The 18,886-nt window shown below is 38.1% G+C and overlaps 1 protein-coding gene across 7 annotated transcripts in view; it reads right to left on the bottom strand.

Annotated features, from left to right (window-relative positions):
* The window catches only part of TRIM33 (tripartite motif containing 33), a 39,849-nt gene that overhangs the window by 7,969 nt on the left and 12,994 nt on the right, over nucleotides 1-18,886 (bottom strand). For 5 of the 7 annotated variants that reach the window (XM_075174325.1, XM_075174324.1, XM_075174322.1 and 2 more), the window contains 11 exons: nucleotides 17,542-17,674; nucleotides 14,359-14,475; nucleotides 11,549-11,663; nucleotides 9,515-9,661; nucleotides 8,853-8,970; nucleotides 5,949-6,193; nucleotides 5,536-5,700; nucleotides 4,466-4,699; nucleotides 2,334-2,466; nucleotides 1,305-1,368; nucleotides 842-1,001 (listed from right to left, as the gene is read on the bottom strand). In XM_075174325.1, coding sequence (XP_075030426.1) covers nucleotides 842-1,001; nucleotides 1,305-1,368; nucleotides 2,334-2,466; nucleotides 4,466-4,699; nucleotides 5,536-5,700; nucleotides 5,949-6,193; nucleotides 8,853-8,970; nucleotides 9,515-9,661; nucleotides 11,549-11,663; nucleotides 14,359-14,475; nucleotides 17,542-17,674 — 1,631 coding nt within the window. The remainder of the gene's footprint in view (nucleotides 1-841; nucleotides 1,002-1,304; nucleotides 1,369-2,333; nucleotides 2,467-4,465; nucleotides 4,700-5,535; nucleotides 5,701-5,948; nucleotides 6,194-8,852; nucleotides 8,971-9,514; nucleotides 9,662-11,548; nucleotides 11,664-14,358; nucleotides 14,476-17,541; nucleotides 17,675-18,886) is intronic. The other 2 variants (XM_075174323.1, XM_075174326.1) reach the window with 1 other exon arrangement.

Below are 18,886 nucleotides of genomic sequence, written 5' to 3' on the forward strand. Positions count from 1 at the left end.
GATAAATTGTTAAAAATATACCTTCACTGTCATTAGGAAAAATCCTCAAATCCATCACCCTGCTCCCCATACACAATCCTATTAAATCAAGCATAGCTGGGAAACACTGAAAAATATTCACTTGCATAAATATTTTATTTATGCTCTGGCATAAGAACTTTTGACTGATTGGAAGATTTCTCAATGTAATTACACTCATATGAATGTTCAGGAACTACTAACAATGGGTGACTTACAGCTTTTATTAGTTAGGGATTAAAAACAGCAAACACACTACACTGCTGGGGGTATTTCACTTTAATAGCTAAAGATAAAATTTACATGACAGACTATCCTGTGCTTGGCAGAGTGTAGTATTGAAGGATATAATGAAGTCCTCAACATGGACCAAACTGATACTAAGTTCTGTTTTCTATCGGACTACTTTCCATGCACAACTGCCTATCATAATACAAAAAACTGACAAGGAGTGGGTGTGTTTTGCATCCACATCACTAGGTCAAGTCCTGTCCATATCAGGAAAGGAAATGTCTCTCATCATTTAATGTTTATTTGTTCAACATAAGCCAGGAAGCTACTGTCCAAGTCCCATTGCCAGCTCATTGGTACCTATGTCACAAACCCCCAGTAATGAGCAGTCTTAGCAATATTACAAAAACAGACAGCTCAACATTTGAGCTGGCCCACATTTAAAGTTCAGACGTACTGCCAGGGAGCAAACTACCTCCCAATCTTCAGGGCTGTTAACAGAATATGAGGCTTAAGAGTAAGATTGCTTTATTATTTGTATATTCATGCTGCCAGGAAAACCATAACATACTGTTGCACAGACTAACTTTACCATGCAAGCACTCCTCCTGCCATCCTCTGTTTTTTCCTGTTTTACTGTTCCTGAGAAACTGCATATCTCTTCCTCTGTCCCTGGCTCTTGCTTGACTTTCACTTGGTCAGACTTGAAGTTAATGCTAGTTTTCTCAGCAGTTCTGCCCGAGGAGCCACAGCTAGAAAGAGACCAGCATATAAATAAAAGGAAAACTCATCAGAGCAAAGAAATTTAAGTGACTGTTTCCCGAACAATTTCAAAGGCAAAGCATGTCAGAACATTTACAAGATAGCTCAAGTTTACAAGACAGCAGGGAATCATAGTGAAGAAAGAAAAAAAAAAAAAAAATCATCTTCATGTAAGCATTCTTCCATTACTGGATCACAGTTATATCAAAGCCCTATTGACCCACTGCCAATTCATTTTTTGAATTCTTCATGTCTGATTCTTCAGCCTGGCAGTGTTAACGTAACAGACTCACCTTCCTCTGCTACCTGTGCTGGAGGTACTAGGTGGCCTCACAGGAGTGTGGGAGTTCGATAAACCTGCAAAGAAGCAGTGTAGAAGTTGACTTGGTACAAATTTACATTCTGCAGTAAAAAAAATGACTAGCGTTGAGTAACGCCAGAAGTGCTGCTAGAATATCCTAATTTAATAATTCACATAAGGTAACTGCCCTCTCAGTCATTTGATCGGAACAAAGGTCTAGCGCACCACATTAAATAAGAAAACACAGGCAACACACCGTTGTTAGAGTCCCAATAATTATTTCACCTAATCCAGACAGTGCTATAGCCCTCAGCCCATTAAGTCGCAATATCCACTGACGTCCACCAATAGTGTCAAGAAAAGCAGACTCTGTATGTTTTGCATGCAGGTTTTGAGAAATATAATAAGTTTCACTGCTGCAACCATCCACTCACAGAATCTTACAGTAATCTTGCAGAGAGAAGACTAAGAGAAACACATCAAATGACTGAAATCAGCTTCTTACTAATAGAAACGGACATTTTCAATGTTTAAATAACTCAACATTAGGTACTGGTGCCTTAATTGGTTCACATGCATAATGAAAGCTCTACCATTAATTGGCTATACTTAGAATCACCTTGCTCAAATGATTGTTGGGTCTAAGTATTTCTGTGACTAAGCTATCCTATAAACTTACTTCCCAAACCCCAGAATGGTCTAGCCAGTTATGATTTGGGGGCAATAACTGAACTATGTCCTCTGATGCACAAAAAGAAGGATTGTGGTAACATAGGACAAAAATATAGTCTATACATATACCTGGAATACAGCATTCATGTGCTGGCAGTTTGTTACTATAAAGATATTTCTGAAGGAGGGTAAAATTTAAATTTCCGGAAGAATTTATTTCTGAGCAAAATACATTTTAAACAAAATACCACTTCCCTTTTGGCAGGAAATGGTAAGTAATTATTTTCAACTTAAATACATGAAATACCCATTACTTTCAAGAATCACTAGAAATACCCATCACATTTACCTGATGACCCTGGAGATAAAGCTGAAGGTCCTGGGGAGGGATTCATAGTACTTGTAGGTTGTGGGGGTAGGTGGCTGCCTGTAATGTATCTACTTAGAAGGTTATCTAAATTACTTGAACCAGCATCTTCAAGCTAAGAAGCAAAAACAAAAATCTGAATCAGAGAGGCCTAATTAAAGTTTCTTAATAGTTCCACATCTTTAAACTGTGATCAGTATCTTTACCAGAATTGTTCACTATCCCTTCAAGGATTCAGAACATCAGCAAACATTTTTATCAGTTTCATACAGAGATCAGTCTTTCAAAACAGAAACCCACAGTCAGAAATCTAAAGTAAGATTTTTCAAAAGCTCATAGCTTTTTCAAAAGGTCATAGGCTGCACTTACTCTAGGTCATTCCAAACTTTTTGGTTCCCAGATGTTCAGTATGTAAGTCACACAAATGGTGTTAGTCATATGAACTACCAGATTACTAATGTTGCAAGAGTTATTCCACAATTAAGATATTAAGGGAAACCATGAACTTGTTTTTCCTTAGCATGATGTGAAATCTCCCTCCCATTCACTTTTTACAGATTTTAGTATCTATTAAAAACAAGGAAATAGGTACCCTATTACTTTTAACTGCTTAAAACTATTAACGGCAAGACAGCATAATTGCAAATAACATGTTTGAAACACATTGTATTCAAAGCAGGTTTTTATGACTGTGCAAGCACCTTAAAAGACTAATAGCTTCCTATCCAATTCTTTCATCAACTAAAATCCGTAACAGCTATTACATGAACAGATATAAAAAAGAGCATGTTAACAGAATTCTGCATTTTCAGTGCACCTAGAAGTTGCAAGTTTATGTTTTAGACTATCCCACTAACAACTATTTCTAACTTGGTGTATCATGAACTTTAGCCACGTACAGCTGAATCAGTCATAACCAGTTATACTTGTGTTTTGTTCTAATGACTAAACAAAGCTTCAGCACTGCAGATTGATCACATTCAGAGATGTGATCCTTTTTTCCCCCACTATTCTTACGTTAGTAAATTACCTGCAGCCTCATGAGAAAGCTGAACATACAACCCTTGAACATGACTCTCTACAGATGAAGAGTTAAAAAGTTGCTATTGGTATTACAGCAGACCATCTGCTTGGATGAAATTTAGGTTTTGTTTCTCAGGCGATTGTTTCCTGTATCATGACCGAATCTCCCGTGCTTTACATAGGCATTTCAATGTAAACATTCTGTTCTCAAGATTAAGCCATCATCCTCCCCTCCCTGGCCTCCCAAACACTCCTGCAGAAAACATATTACTTTTACTTTCTTTGCCTCCAGTCGTACGCTAAATTATGCTTCTGACCTCTCCAAATCAGCTTGACTTCATCAAAATCTACCTCAGCTTGTGTGCAGTACTATCCACCACAAAGAATACAGGGCACACTCTGCAGTTCCAAGTCAGTGAGTACCAATAACGTGCAGATGAAATGAAAACTACAGAAGCAGCAACAGTCATACCCAGTGCAAGCAAGAATTTCCAGGCAGGCAGCACCATAGCTCAAGATTAATCATGGAGGCCAGCTTAAATGTTCTGCAGCACCTTCCAGGATCCAACGCTAATGTAAATGCTGGCCTTTTGCATACAAGGAAATGATTACAGCCACACTACTGAGGTACAGAGGAAATGCGAAGAGAGAGAAAAGTAGGGCAGTGGGACACCTGCATTTGACCTGCATTTGACCGTTACGTTTAGGAACATCACAGAGAAGTGCCAGGCAACTTTAACTCTGAATATATCACCATTCAGGGCATTCGACATACATAACTATTCAACTATTTCTGGTGGTATCTTCCCATATGATAGCCTTGTGGAAGAAAGGAAGTGAACGCAGTACATGGGATTAACTAATCTAAGCATCAATTTTACTATAGAACAGCCATTAAATACTGATTAATCTAAAAGTTAACACAGGCCGAGCAGGTCAGCCCTATATAGTGAAAATAGTTGCATGCCCAAGTCAAGGGCTGAAAATTTTAATTCTTTCATTTTAAATGATAACTAAGTATACCACTCCACAGACAAGTACCGGGATCCAAATAAAAAAGATACAGAAAGGAAAGCAGATCATTACTTTACCCACAGCGTAAGCGCCTCATCTTCTCCACTGACCTGGATGGGTGGGATGTCTGGCAGGGAAGGTAAATTCTCTGGGTTTGTTACAGAAGGAATGAGTTCGATTGCTGTAACGGACGGACTTGTTGGACCACGGTTTGCACTCGCCATTGTTGCTGTAGTAGGACTAGTTGGATTAATAGTGGTGTTGTGCACAGAAACAACTGGAAAAGGCCCCGCATGCCCAGGGTTAGAATGCTGCAGGAAAAGAGAAGAGACCATGACTGCATTACGGACAACTCAGACAGCCACTGCATGTAAAATTGCAACACCTGCATTATCTGATAGTCCTCAACAAAATATTGGGGGGGGAGGAGAATATATAAACTCACATTTCTATCAACATAACCTGATAGCACTGAATGCAAAGCAATTGCTATTTTTCTTTACTTGGAAACAAAAAACACTTTATTGGCTAGACATTTAAATATACAGCACATCTTCCACCAAATTATTTTCATATATATTTATATTTTCTTAAGCAATTACTTCCTCCAAAGACAACTTTAGAGTCCATACGTCTGTCTACAAATTTTTTTTGAAAAAAGAGTAGCTGTTTCAAGCATTATAAAGTCACTTTTAGTTTTCCAGTCACATTAACATTTGTTGTCAAGAATTTTTATTCTTAATGGTATGCAGAGCTCTGCATCATGCTTCAGGTTTGAATTTAAAAACACTTTAGAATTTGGTTTCATTAAAAACCCTCAACTACATCACTCTGAACTTCACTATTCCTGACTATTCCGTAAGAAACCCAAAAGCTGAATGTCACTGAAAAGTGAAAAAGGAAGTGTTTTGTTTCCCGGAACTAAAATGCAATACAAACATCAGAATTCAGTTTCATTCTTAAGTTTGAATTTTCTTATGTTCAGCAAAAAATGTCACAGTACAGTATGCAACATGAAAAAGCATATAAATGTGTGTAGCTGTGAGTTATAAGTGTTACTGATAAACACATTTAGAGCTGGAGGTATCATCTATTGTAATGAAAGTTTGGCACAATGGCACAAATGAAGCGTGTACACAGGATATACTTGTCTTTGAAGGTGAGGTTGCATCATGGAGTATTGTGGTCCATTGTGGCGTGGTATTCCTGGTATACGAGCAGCATTCTGAGCCATTCTCATCTGATGTGCTTGGAAAGCCCCACAGTTCATGTTACCCCTCTGCATGGTCTGCATGCTGATCAACCTGGGAGGCTGCAAGGGTTTTTGTTTTTTAAAATTTTTGCTTTTAACATGGAGAAAAGAAGCCAATCTCTTTCCACAGTAGTAGGTTTACTAGTTACATAACATCAAGAAAAGCCAATAGCTGTCACATTTAAAGTACGTCAAATTTCAAAAGATTTTCACATTTATAAACTGCTTTATAAGTTTATATTCAATAGGGCAATTTTAAGTCTCTGTGTTATGGTAAAAGGTGAAATAAGAACATACAAGATACTTACCTGCTGCTGTAAGATTTGTGGACTCGTCTGCCTGGGAACCGACCCAGCTGGCTGTCCCATCCTCATCTGCTGCAGTTGCTGATGCTTTTGTGCATACACTTGCTGCTGCATATGCTGAAGTCGAAGCTGCGCTAGATTGATTTGTCCTGGAGCTTTGTTGATGTGGTTTGTTCCTGGAGGAGTTTGTCCAACCACTACATTAGGAGTGTAACTAGGAGTTGGTTTGTTTTCAATGACAAGGTTACCTAAACAAAAGAAAAAAAAAGAACTAGTAAACAGTTAAATCTCCATCATCATCCAAAGGTTGATAAATGCAGACTATTCAGATGTTTCTAATTCAGTTTCCTCACGGGCAGTAACAAAGCAATTTAAGTTTGAAATTTTCTTTTTAAGTCTCCATAACCATACATGAGAGAAGCAAAAAGAAAACTCAGACTACAAGAAGAAGAAATTGCAAACCTAAAACTTGACGTGTGAGGGAAGAGTGAAAGAACTGGAACTGCACAGTCTAAAAGACAAGACAGACAGACTGTTCTCTGTGTTCACAACAAACGGACAAGATGAGAAATAAAATAGGAAAAAAACCATGTTGAGCATAAAGTTTCTATACCTCAGGAAGCAAAGCCCGGGAAAAGATATTTGGGGGACAGTGGAGAGTGTCCCATCCCCCAGGTTATACAAGCATGACGCAAAACACTGCTACAAGCGAGTCCTGCCTTGATACCATGCAATGGTCCACACTGCCCCTCTAGCTACCTCCAGTCCTATTTTTAAAGGGAAAAGGCAAAATGTTGATTTTTGACTTTGAACATGTACTCATTGGAATTTGCATGTCACTTTTTATTGAGGTTGATATTTTCTGTTCTGTCTCATATATAGCTTCCCCCACCTGCCCCGCGTTCCTAGTCAAACAACATTTGAAGCTCTGTTCTGGAAAGCCTTGCCTTTTCCTTCTTGTCTAATCTCCAAAAGTAACAGCACTCAAAAATTGCTTGAGGAACTGCCCATGAAGGAATAGTGACAATTTTAAACCATTACTTGCACAATGAAAAGTTTGTTTACTGTGCAAGTAAACCTTCTTGACTAAAGACAGGAACACCAAAACCTGGCTAGTGGACTTGGAGCAAGAAGCGAGTACACACGAAAACATCAGGAAGAGCTGATATTTTTATCAGATTTTTCTATTAGATTTTTATCCAACAGAAAAGTTCACAAGCAGGTGATAACAAATGCCTCTGTCTCACTGGGCTCTCCCCACTCTAGCTCACTTCCCTTCTTCTCTCATTCAAAACCTGTTCTTTGAAAAGTGTAAGTGATTAGGGGATTAATATGGAAGAAAAACTGTGACACTACACTGCTGCAGGACAAGGCAGTGATAAAGAGGCTAAGATATTAAACACCTTACATCCTTAAAAGAGCACATTATTACTGCATCTGACAACAGCCAACAATGTGCAGTAATTGCAACTGCAAATGTCCAGTGATCCCAGCTGTCACTAGGCACTCCTGCAGAACATGAGCGCTCCAAGCGCCTATCTCACCAAGCTCCAAGCGCCTATCTCACCAAGACTATTACAAACTCCTGTGGCAGATAAAGCTTTAGGGCAAAGAAGGAATGAACAGCTGCACTGAGAAAAACTACTTAAGATATAAAAGGTTACAGCTATGGTGCCGTAACGTCCCGTGTGGCAGTTGCAAGCAACATACACACAGGAACAGCAGTGTATCTCTGTCGTGGTTTAACCTGGCAGCAGCCAAATACCACGCAGCCGCTCACTCACTCCCCCCACCCCCAGCGGGACAGGGAGAGAATCAGAAGGGTAAGAGTGAGAAAAACTCGTGGGTTGAGATAAAGACAGTTTAATAGGGAAAGCAAAAGCCGCGCACGCAAGCAAAGCAAAACAAGGAATTCATTCACCACTTCCCATCGGCAGGCAGGTGTTCAGCCATCGCCAGGAAAGCAGGGCTCCATCACGCGTAACGGTTACTTGGGAAGACACACGCCATCACTCCGAACGCCCCCCCCTCCTTCTTCTTCGCCCAGCCTTATATGCTGAGCATGACGTCATATGGTATGGAATAGCCTATTGGCCAGCTGGGCCAGCCGTCCTGGCCACACTCCCTCCCAGCCCCCTGCACATCTGGCAGGGCATGGGAAGATGAAAAGTCCTTGACTAGCGTAAACAATACCTAGCAACAACCAAAACATCAGCGTGTCATCAACATTATTCTCACACTACATCCAAAACACAGCACTATACCAGTTAATAGGAAGAAAATCAACTCCATCCCAGCCAAAACCATGACAATCTCCTATTATGAGGCTCTGTTTTTCTTTACCTTTATAAATGTGTCAGACATCTTAGAATACAAAACTAGTTAAATATTGCTACTTAATTCACTTACCTTGCCAGCAATCACATGGACTGCTGGGTACTTAGCCATGAGCTTTGCTCATATCAACAGCCCTCCTAATTATGCTTGTTCATGCAACTTCCAACACACTAAGACATCTAGTATTACTCCATACGCAGCTAAATATGAAGTTCAGATAGGCAAAACTGATTCTATTTACCTGCCAAAAAGGCTTATTCCAGGAACTGAAGCACCCATTTAGCGCTAGTGTGTTATACTATAACCATCAGAACCACTTCAAGAGGGAGAAAAAAGGCCCATTCCTAGAACCATTCCTATTGGAAACCAAAACCTGTGGAGAAAGCTTTGCTAATAGAAAGAACAGAGCAGATAAGGAGGGTAATCAGGATTGGATAGGTTATGTCAAGAGAGTTTTGGTCTTGTGCATTAAGAGATGTATTGCACTCCAACTCACTCATGCTGGATGAACACCCCCAACTCAATCTAGTTTTTCAAGTAACACAGAATAAACAAACACAATTTTCTCACCTAAATTGACGACGTTCTTTGCCCAGAACGTAGGGTCACAATGGAAGCGTATTGCTCCATTGGCAGCTGGGACAGGATCACAACGTGCCTTTAAAATATGACGTAACTGGAATGTTATCTAATGGAAAGCAAAAACAAGGCTGTTGATGTCAACGAAATAAAGAATGAGAACGGTAAGAGCGTGCATTTGCCCGGAGAGTTTAGACTGCTGGATTACCAACAAGGACTGTCAATAGCAAGTTTGGTTAGTAGTCTGGAAAGTACTCAATTCACCAGGAAAATCATCCACAATACAACTAATTTTTCTCAACTCAGAGGATTACAGAGAAGTACTGTTACACAATAATACTACTTCTGCAACGACTCAAGTGAAACACTGAGGTGCCTTTACAAAGCTTGACCCCATTCCTTCTACAATAATACTGTTAAGTCCTTAATTTACAAACGAAAAGTGGTGTACAAGTTGGGAAATTTATCCCATCATTACAGAAGGGTTGTTTTTTTTTGTTTTGTTTTGTTTTGTTTTTTTTTTTAAATGAAGCATGAACAACTCATTGTCTCTTCCTTGGATATAATCTAGTGAAGCTACATGATACTTAGAAAATTCTTTTGACTAAACATTCTCTGTACTGTACAAACAAGTTAAGAGGATGCTTCCTTACCAGCCGTTTACTGTATAGCAAAGCAGTACTGCTGCCACTTGCAATAGCCCAATTAGTAAAGTTCATCACATGCTTCACTTGTCGCGAAAGACCAGTGATGTCATTTTGTTGTTGTATTAACTTCATCTGTCTCTCCTTTGTTACATTCTACAAAGAAACAAAAACTTTATTACAACAGGGGCTTCAGATATATGAGGAAAATGTAAACCACTATCACAGTTCTTAGAGCAAAAGAAAAATATCACAAGCAAAGCAGCTCTAATGCTCATTTTCAGAACAATCAAGTCATAATTCTCTATTATTCCATGCTACCATTCTTCCAGGTATCAAAGTGCAGGGAAAATAGTGGGCTCAGAGAAGAGCCTCTGCTTTATCCCAGGAAAATATCAACTACTAAATCAAGACCAGTTCTCTTCCTCATGTTGCCAGACGCACAGCAGCATGACAAAGAACTGGGAGAGTGACCCAGACTGAGGCCCAACGAAACTGCCAGCTCAGTACTGTGTCATGCCCTGGTATTCCTGCAACTGCCACCACAGGAGCTGCAGAGCAGCAACTGGAAGAGACAGCAACAGCGGTGGCCCAGGTACTCTGAACATCAGCCCCTATGCCAACCAGAAACTGCCTCTAAACACCTGAGTATGGCAGGTAAACTCAGCAGCCCTATCTCCGAGAAGTCTTCAGCCTTTAATAACCTGCCAGCTGTAAACCCTGTGCTAAAAATCCCGGTTGCAGTACTGAATCTTCAGGATTCAAATTCAACAATACATGATTGGGCAACTGTTACAACCTCACAAAAATAGAAAAATTCCATTGGAAACTCTCCTGCTTGTAATAAATGCTAGGTAAACAACAAAAGCCAAAATTCAGTTACTCATGTAATTTTAAATTATTTATTTCTCTCCTGATCAAATACTCTTTCCTTCCAGGAATACTCCATTTCATTGCCAAATAACTGTTCCTTAACCAGAAGGAATCTATTGTAATTAATTTGATCTTAAATTTTTCACTCACATCATGGTAGACTGGCAATATGCTAAGAACTAACTTCTTATGATGGATTTCCTCTCTTCAGATAAAAAAAGTAATCATAAGTTAAATTTTCATAGATTCGAATCAGCATATAATTATTATTCAGAATGTGCTAGCTAGGAAGTATGTTTAAAGTCATTGCCTCCTTTACAATGCCAATCTATAGAACTTAAAAAAAAACAGCATTACACCTTCATGTACAAATATGTAAGACTACCACATCTTTGAAAACCTAGGTGTACTTAAAGGGTCACGATTTGTTAGAAGTCAACACCAGTTGTGAAAATTACTATGGAAACAAATACTAACAACTGCCATTAGGACCACCACTGTCTTAGCAGCAAAGCAGTCAACATGACACTAAGAGCGAAAATTAATACTAGCCTGTCCGCGTCCCTGCTCCCTTCCCCTGCTGCCACCACCCTATACAAGCAAAAGGAGGGAAACTGATTTTAAAGATGACCTAGCACAACCGACAGAGCAAAGAATGATGTAAAGTTGCACCAAACACATTGCATCAATTTGTTATATGCTCAAGATAAAGTACACAGACCTGTCTCTAGGAGTTCACACTCTGAAGAAAAACTTCTAGACAAGGTATCAGAAGACAAAAACAAGCAACTCAACCGTAACAGTGCTAATATATTTACGTGAACCTTAAAAAGCTGTTTGAGGAAAAGACTAGATTATATACAGCTTAGAATTATGTTATAATATAGAAATATGGCAAACAGAACACGGAAAGTTGATTTTTAGACAACCATTCAAAATCAGGCTCATCATAAGGGAATCTGAGGCACAGACATAAAACTAAAGGAGCCACCGGCTTTAGCTAGTGAAAGGATAGACAAGACATTTAACTCCAACACAATGTTCATAGGCATATTAATATTGCAACACCTGCAGTCACACCAAACAAACTGTTTTCAAACATGGAATGTGAGTTCTCAGTAGAGGACTGGAACCAGTGAACAACACTATTATTTCTTCTCTTAACTGTACCTCAAGATGCTGTAAGAGAGATTTTCCCTTTTTATTGATTTCGTTGATGAGGGTGAATATAGCCACTTTGATTTCCTGTTCTACTCGTTTGTTAGTTTCATTTACTTCTTTTATCCTAAAAAAAGAAAAACGTATTGTCAGGCAGTCACTTTATACTATGCCGCCAAACGCTAAACACCACAGGCATCTTCCCACCCTTGAAGAGTGAAGGAGCAATTTCTGTATTGAAGAAGTTCCAATAAGTGCAACATTTATAGCTTGTTTGATTTCTAACAGAGAAATCATCATTAATCAATTTTTTCAAACAAGCCATCTAAAATTTCAGTTTTGGAAAAATTTAAATAGTCTGAGATCAAGACGGTATCTCAATTAATAACTTGTGTTTTACTTAAAATAATATGAAACAAACAGTCCTTGTGGTTTATACACTTTATTTATATGTTTACACATGCATACGCACAGAGACATACCCAGCCAAGACCACACCTGTGTGTATGTATGCATATATATTTATCTCCATATCATGTCTCTTTCACTATGAAAAATTTATGTATGACGCCTTGAACTTTTATGCTACTGTATATTAACCAGAAAGGAAGTCAACCCTGAATTTCAGATGCACCCCACCTCTCCCAAAAAATCTTGTAACAAAAAGGTTATTACCTACCTGTAACCAATACACAATAAGGATATAAATGTTTCACTAATGATTTGCCTGACATTAGTCTACATTATTCTCTTGTGCTTTACCACTACTGCCTTTCAGTTTTTTTCACTTCACACCTCTTCATCATTTCGATCATTGCCATTCTTCCTCAGTTTTAGTGTCTTCACTATTCTCAACTTTTTCAGACTCAAGCAAATAACCTTGAGGTCTGTCCACAGAATTTGAAATACAGCATTTCTTAAACTCCATTGCAAATTCTGGATTTATTTGATCCTATGCTGCCTTAATCTAATGACAACATAGCGTTGCAGCAGGATTCTTTACTTCACTTGTAGGAGTCAGAGCACAATACCTTGCCATGAGCCAGTCTGAATGTAAAGATTTAAATTGTCCTTTTTTAAAGGGCTTCTTCGCTATTAGATCAAACATCTGAACTTGTGATGTCATTCATTCTGATATGATCACAAGACCCATACTCATTTGTCTGATGATGATCTTCATTGTTGGTGTCAAATGCCCTTTAAGGCACCTTAGACATATGTGCTTTTTCATGACAGCACAACCTGGTCTTCTGCTCCAAAAAACATTCAACCAACCCTTCATTAAGTCAGTAGGCATCCATCTTTGGCTTTGGCACCTAACAATTATTCCAGTAGGAAGCTATTCCTTCAACACTGTTTTATGCTTCACGATCACATACGATGGCAATTTCATACCATCTGCTAACACTGACAACATTATTGTAATACACTTTTTTTTCATTCCCTGAAGTTTTTATAATGGATTTTGTGCCCTACACTTCAACAAAGTAACTGAATGGCATGTCAAAGTAAACTAGTGTCTCATTTGCACTACCCATTTGGCTCAGCAGATAATCATGATCTTTACACAACCCAATCACATGCTGCAGGAACTCACCAAATTTTCAGTGAAGCCAGAAACTCTTAGGCAAAAAAAACACTACAATGTGTTACTCATATATGCACCACGCATTATTGGCCTTGAATTCTTATCAGAGAATGATCTGTGACATTTCTTGAGCTTTCAGTTTAATTATTTCCCATGTAATTGGGTTTCTGTCTCTTCTTCAAACATGTAACAATTCTACAGCTTGTCCTCCTGCTTCACGATGGCCTTCTCTTTTGGGTCCCTTCAAAGAGTTCCATGCCAAACCAGCACATAAAAATTGCCATTTTCATTGCTTCCATCTTCACACATTTGTCTCTGCCATGTCATATGTTCTCCTTCCCTTACAACTCTTTTTTTTTAAATGTACATGGTACCACTAGGAGTTAAAAATTTGCACCAGAACTTCTCCTTATATCTTCGGTATACTTCCTTCTACCCTTGTACTTCCCATCTCCAGATGATCTGTCATTTTGCAAATGACTTAAAAGTTGCAGAAGGCTCACAAAACTACCGAGAATCACAGTGGATTTCCCTGACCTCCGACACACCACATCACCACAAGTGGGTGAAAAGCCAGTAGTGATCATGTGCTCTCTCTGTCTCTATATTCAATACTCTATACGATGTTGAATTTAAGCTAACCCTGGAATTCTTAAGTTAAACTACCTAAGGAAAAGCTTGTCTTCTTTTCAGGTAATTACACGAAGTTTTGCTTGCCTAATTAAAAAAAAAAACCACAAAACAACAAAAAAAACACCAAACAATTTCCTATTCAATTTCAAAACAAGTTTTTGTTACACAGGTATCAGAGGCATTCATATGAAACAAGAATATTTCAAGAAAAATTTGTTTATCTCTACAGCCAACACTTCTGTCACCTAGAGCTGAAATTAGCAGAAACCATAAGACAGGTTTGCCTTGGTTTTTTTATTCCTTTTTTTTTTTCTTTTTTTTTCCTCCCCTCTCCCCCAAGTGTAACAAAATGTATCACACCTTTGGTTTTACTCAAAGTTGCCATAAAAGACATCATCTTTGACATTTGTTTCTTGTAACAACTTCCAACAGAGGCACAGTGTTGTAGGGACGAAAACATTACAAAGTAATTAAGTCCAATACAACTAAAGATACAGAATCAACTAAAATGTAAGTATTATTCTAGTCCCATCATTCATCATACTGTAATTCATTAAAAAGGCAATGTAATAGTAACAGTTAATCATTTTGGGGTACTTACCTATTCTGAACTTGGGTAGCTGCAAAATTTACATAATTCTTCTTCTCAAGAAGTTTGGCCAATAGGTTCTCAATTGCACCCTTCTGGTTCTGAAAAGCTTCTTCCAGAAACTGATACCTTTTCAACATGCAAAAGAAGGTATCAATTACCAAGGAGCAATGTACTGAAACTAAGGGTTCCCAATTTAGATGTAAAGCTATAAAATTGTGAAAAAAAAAAAATGACAAAACACACAGAAAAATCAAACTACATATATGCCGATCAGTGTGCAAAATGATTCAGTACTGATAGAATCTTTTGTAAGTGTCCAGAACACTGAATCTCTATGGGTCACTTATTAATTCCAACTACACAGGGAGACAACGCACTCCATCGTTTCACAAGATAGCAAGCTATGGAACACCAGCTAAAGGAGATACCAGAAGCTTCAGAGTTTGACAAAACATTTTGTTAACATTAGATGAGGAAAATGCACTAATAACTTAAACACACATTAAATGATACAAAAAAAACCCTATCCCAGAAAAACAGCTTTTTAGCTGAGATTATATTGCTCATATTTGACTGAATTAGTTTAATCTGAAAGAAAATATTCCTATTAAAAAAAAAACTTAATCTTTTTTTCGGTACTTCCAAGTGAAGAACATATCATTCCCTTCCAAGTCCTTCAACCAAACAGCTACTGTATCAAAGGCACCTTCCATTACTTGATCTGAAAAGAGTGCAAGTAGCTACATTGAAGGAAAATAATGAAATTAATTGCATTTTCCTAACATACTATGCATCACAAAAGGAATTAACAATGCAACAGAAGCAAAACACCCGTGTTGAAAATGGCAAGGGGAATTAAGTAGCTCCAAGAGTTTTCATCTTTTCTGATTGACTGCTCAACTACCAAAAGATTCCCCCCAAAACCCCGGATTCCTATCAGTCACTTGCCACTTCTTGTCTTTGCAGTAAGCAAGCTTCACACTTCTGAAATATAATTTGTTAACAAAAGGGAGAAATTAAGTTCCCAGAAAGTCTTCCCTTCTTCACTACACTAAATCCCCACATTCAAATTGGCAGAAAACTCCTACAACTAAAGTGAAGCATCTTATAAGCTGCATTATAAGTAACCTATACTATCTCCCAACCACAACTGAAAAGAAAGTAGCATCATCTTTTGTCAAACTCTGGGAGAACATTAAAATCTAATCTAACAGGAGAAGACTGAATATACGCTCAAATTTACAGTAACACTGTTTCTTGATTCAAATTACTCACAATTATGGTAACAGAGACTTAGGCAAAGAGAACACTATACACAACAGAAACGACTGCTCCTGTTCTTTCAGTTTGTACCAGCAATAGTCAAGTTTCAACTACAGGAGTTTAGATTCCTCAGTCTCAATGTTAGAATGTTACTTTTTCTAAGAACAGTCTAAAGTTCTTGCAGACAGACAGCACATCAAAGGTTTTTGATACTATAATGTAAAAAGTTGCATTACTAAAGCCCAAAGGCCACAAAATTTGAAATGTTTGGAGACCTGCAGATTTTCTAATATTTTCATTAGTTGAAAATCAGATTTCCACTGGGGGGGGGGAAGAGATCTACACTTACCTAGTACCACTAAAATTTTGTTTGTAGTTCCTGCTACAGCCAAAAGACCTTTTTTTTAAAAAAATTGTATTGCACTTCTAGCTTCCAAAAGTGTGTGGACTGAAAACTACCTGAACTAGAGGAATCGCACACCATTAGGCTGCTAAAAGAATGTCAGCTTTCTACAGAATCACTAGCAATTCTTTCACTTGAAATTCTGAACTGAACACTGGACCATGTAGCTACTGAAACATAGCTAGTGATTCGTCCTCCTTTGGTGCAAACCAAAGGATTTCAGGTAAGAAGTAAACAGGAGATTAAAATAAATTCTTGTTTCTACTTGGCATGATTTTCCTTCAATGATTTAGTGAGCTTCATAAAAATCTCAGTTGTACTTCATGGCAGACGAAGCAGTCACCCTAATCATCTGTGATTCACATCCGCAGACAGAACAACTTTGAAAGACTATTCTGCAACAAAGCATGTTAATAGCAAAGTATTTTCTTTTCTTACTGGAAGAGAACAGGTAAGTAGAACAAGATACACCTGTTAATCAGTTAGCATCATGCGCAAAACAGATGCAAAGAAACTGACTAGGAAAAGTTAGTTAACATATCCTAGGAGACCACGCTTTCTGGACAAGTGTGTCTTTCAGGATGTTTATGATCAAGCCTATGAAAGAACAGAGCAGGAAAATTCAAGGTTGTTAATATTTTAATAGTACTAAAATCAAAAGTTCTCCATCAGGCTGCTGTAGCAGCCTATGAGAGTAATCACTAACTGGAAAAAAAACCCACTAAATTCAATATTGCAATGTACTGTCAAGTACCTTCACAGAGAAGTGTTACTTGTAGGCTGACTAGGAAAAGCAGTGCTGCCGTGGCTGATAAATACTTATTTATCCCCAGATTCTCTATTATAACACTGCAAAATACTTTTTCAAACATTCAAACAACTATATGACAGAGCTGCTGAAGAGCAGGAAGTTTTAACGTATCTTAAGACGTTCCAACTTTTTTCTAGCAGCTAAGAGAAAAGCAAGCTCCAGAGACAAAACCCATAATTTCTTTTTACTTGGAATGAGACAACTTTCAACCAACTAAAACCAAACAATTTTTCCCTCTGTACTAGAAAAATGTATCAATCTATGAGCAAAATTCATACCTTCCTTTACAAAATTATCTTAAATAGAAACTGTTGCATTATAAAATATGCCTTTTCAAAAAATTACCTCATCCATGACTCGCTGTATCACTTTTGCTTCTTTACAGCACCAGGTGTTCAGGGCTGTAGCAATTTCTACTCAAGTTCTGAATAGAGTGACAGCACTGGTAAATGCCAGGCAAGTTAACACTTTAATCGCACCAAATCACCTCAGGCCATGTGGTTTTGAATCTGCTCTTAGGTTACTTGACAAAGCTCAACCAACTGATCACTTAAAAGTTTTCAGCACTCCACATAGGTTCTCCTTTGCAAGGGATCATTTCAGTCCAACAAAGAGTAAATACAACGGTATTTAATGACACAACTGTTTTAAATCAATGCCATTTCATCCTCTGATAAAGTGCACCACAGGAATTAAGACATGGTAATATTTGTACCTGTGTTCTTTGTGTTCCAGTAACTGACAGTCTCTGCATGTCAGCCTGTCACATGTTTCACAGAAAAGTTTTAACTGCTCTTGTTTGTGGACAGGACAGAAAACAGGACGTTGACCAGATGCTCCCACGGCCTCTGTTTTTAAAAATAAACCAATTTTGCATTTTAAAATAAAAATTAGACAAACTGAAGAGCAAAACGACTAACTTCCAAGCTAAGTAACAACCAAGAATTTGGACAAAGACAACTACAGACCTGTTCTCACCCTAAAGTTACCGTAAGTATGTTCTCATTGAAATATTTACAGTGCCAGTGGTTTACAGCTGTTTCCACTTTATTGTATTCAAAGAGAAGGAGGAATTTCTCTCCTATCACAAACACTTAAAAGACACTGGCACCTGTAAGAATGTAAAAACTGTACACAAACACCAGGATCGTGTACACGTGTTTAAAGATTAAATTGCATGCAATTTCACCTCTGACACACTGAAGGATGGATCAAACCTCGCAAACTTTTATACTACCGAACACCCATAGGTTTTCTAAATTATCACTTCAAAACCTTCATAAACCTCATTAAGTCATATGCAACTGAAGTGGTAAATGCAAAGCAAACATTGCCCGTGTTAAGAGTCACTTAAACCCCAGCTAAACTGCTTAACTTTTCCACTTAAGCAAATAACAGATAATGTCAAAAAATAGTTCCAAGTTTACTAAAAAGTGCTGCACGGTCTTCTAAAGATATTTTGAGCTTAGCAGAGAGGAAAGCAGCCTTTGGAAGACACAACAGGTGAGGTTTAAAACATGAATGTCTTCCTCAGGCTCCAACATTTCTGAAGCTTGTTACATCATGCAAGTTATTGTAAAGAAAGAGAGCTCATGAATCTACAGCTAACACTCATTAATAGAAATGTAAAGTCTCCAGGGCATACCTTAGAGTCTAACAAGAAAGAAGGGAACAAGCTCCCCTGAGAAAATAATGGATAGTCATTCCCCACAATCAAGAGTTACTAAGGATCGCTGTACATCAAGTCAAAGGAAGTCTACATTCTTGCCATACACTAGCACACCAACTACACGTGGGCTTCTCCATCTTCATAAACACCAACCTAAATTTCTGACAGAAAGTTTACTTTATTGGAACAGCCATTTTTTAGCACCTCCCCACTCAGGTTATTGAAGTGGAATTGGAGCTACAGTATCACCCTGACAGTAACAATATAGCATGCCTAATGAAAAACACCAGTAATTCTTTGTACGGCCCTGTAATTTCATTTCACCTTAAGGGTTTCTTGTCTATTAGGATTAATACTTAAGTTTAAACTTAAGTAGGTAATACTTCTTAAA

Source organism: Calonectris borealis, chromosome 26 (assembly GCF_964195595.1).
Source record: "Calonectris borealis chromosome 26, bCalBor7.hap1.2, whole genome shotgun sequence".
NCBI classification, from domain to species: domain Eukaryota; kingdom Metazoa; phylum Chordata; class Aves; order Procellariiformes; family Procellariidae; genus Calonectris; species Calonectris borealis.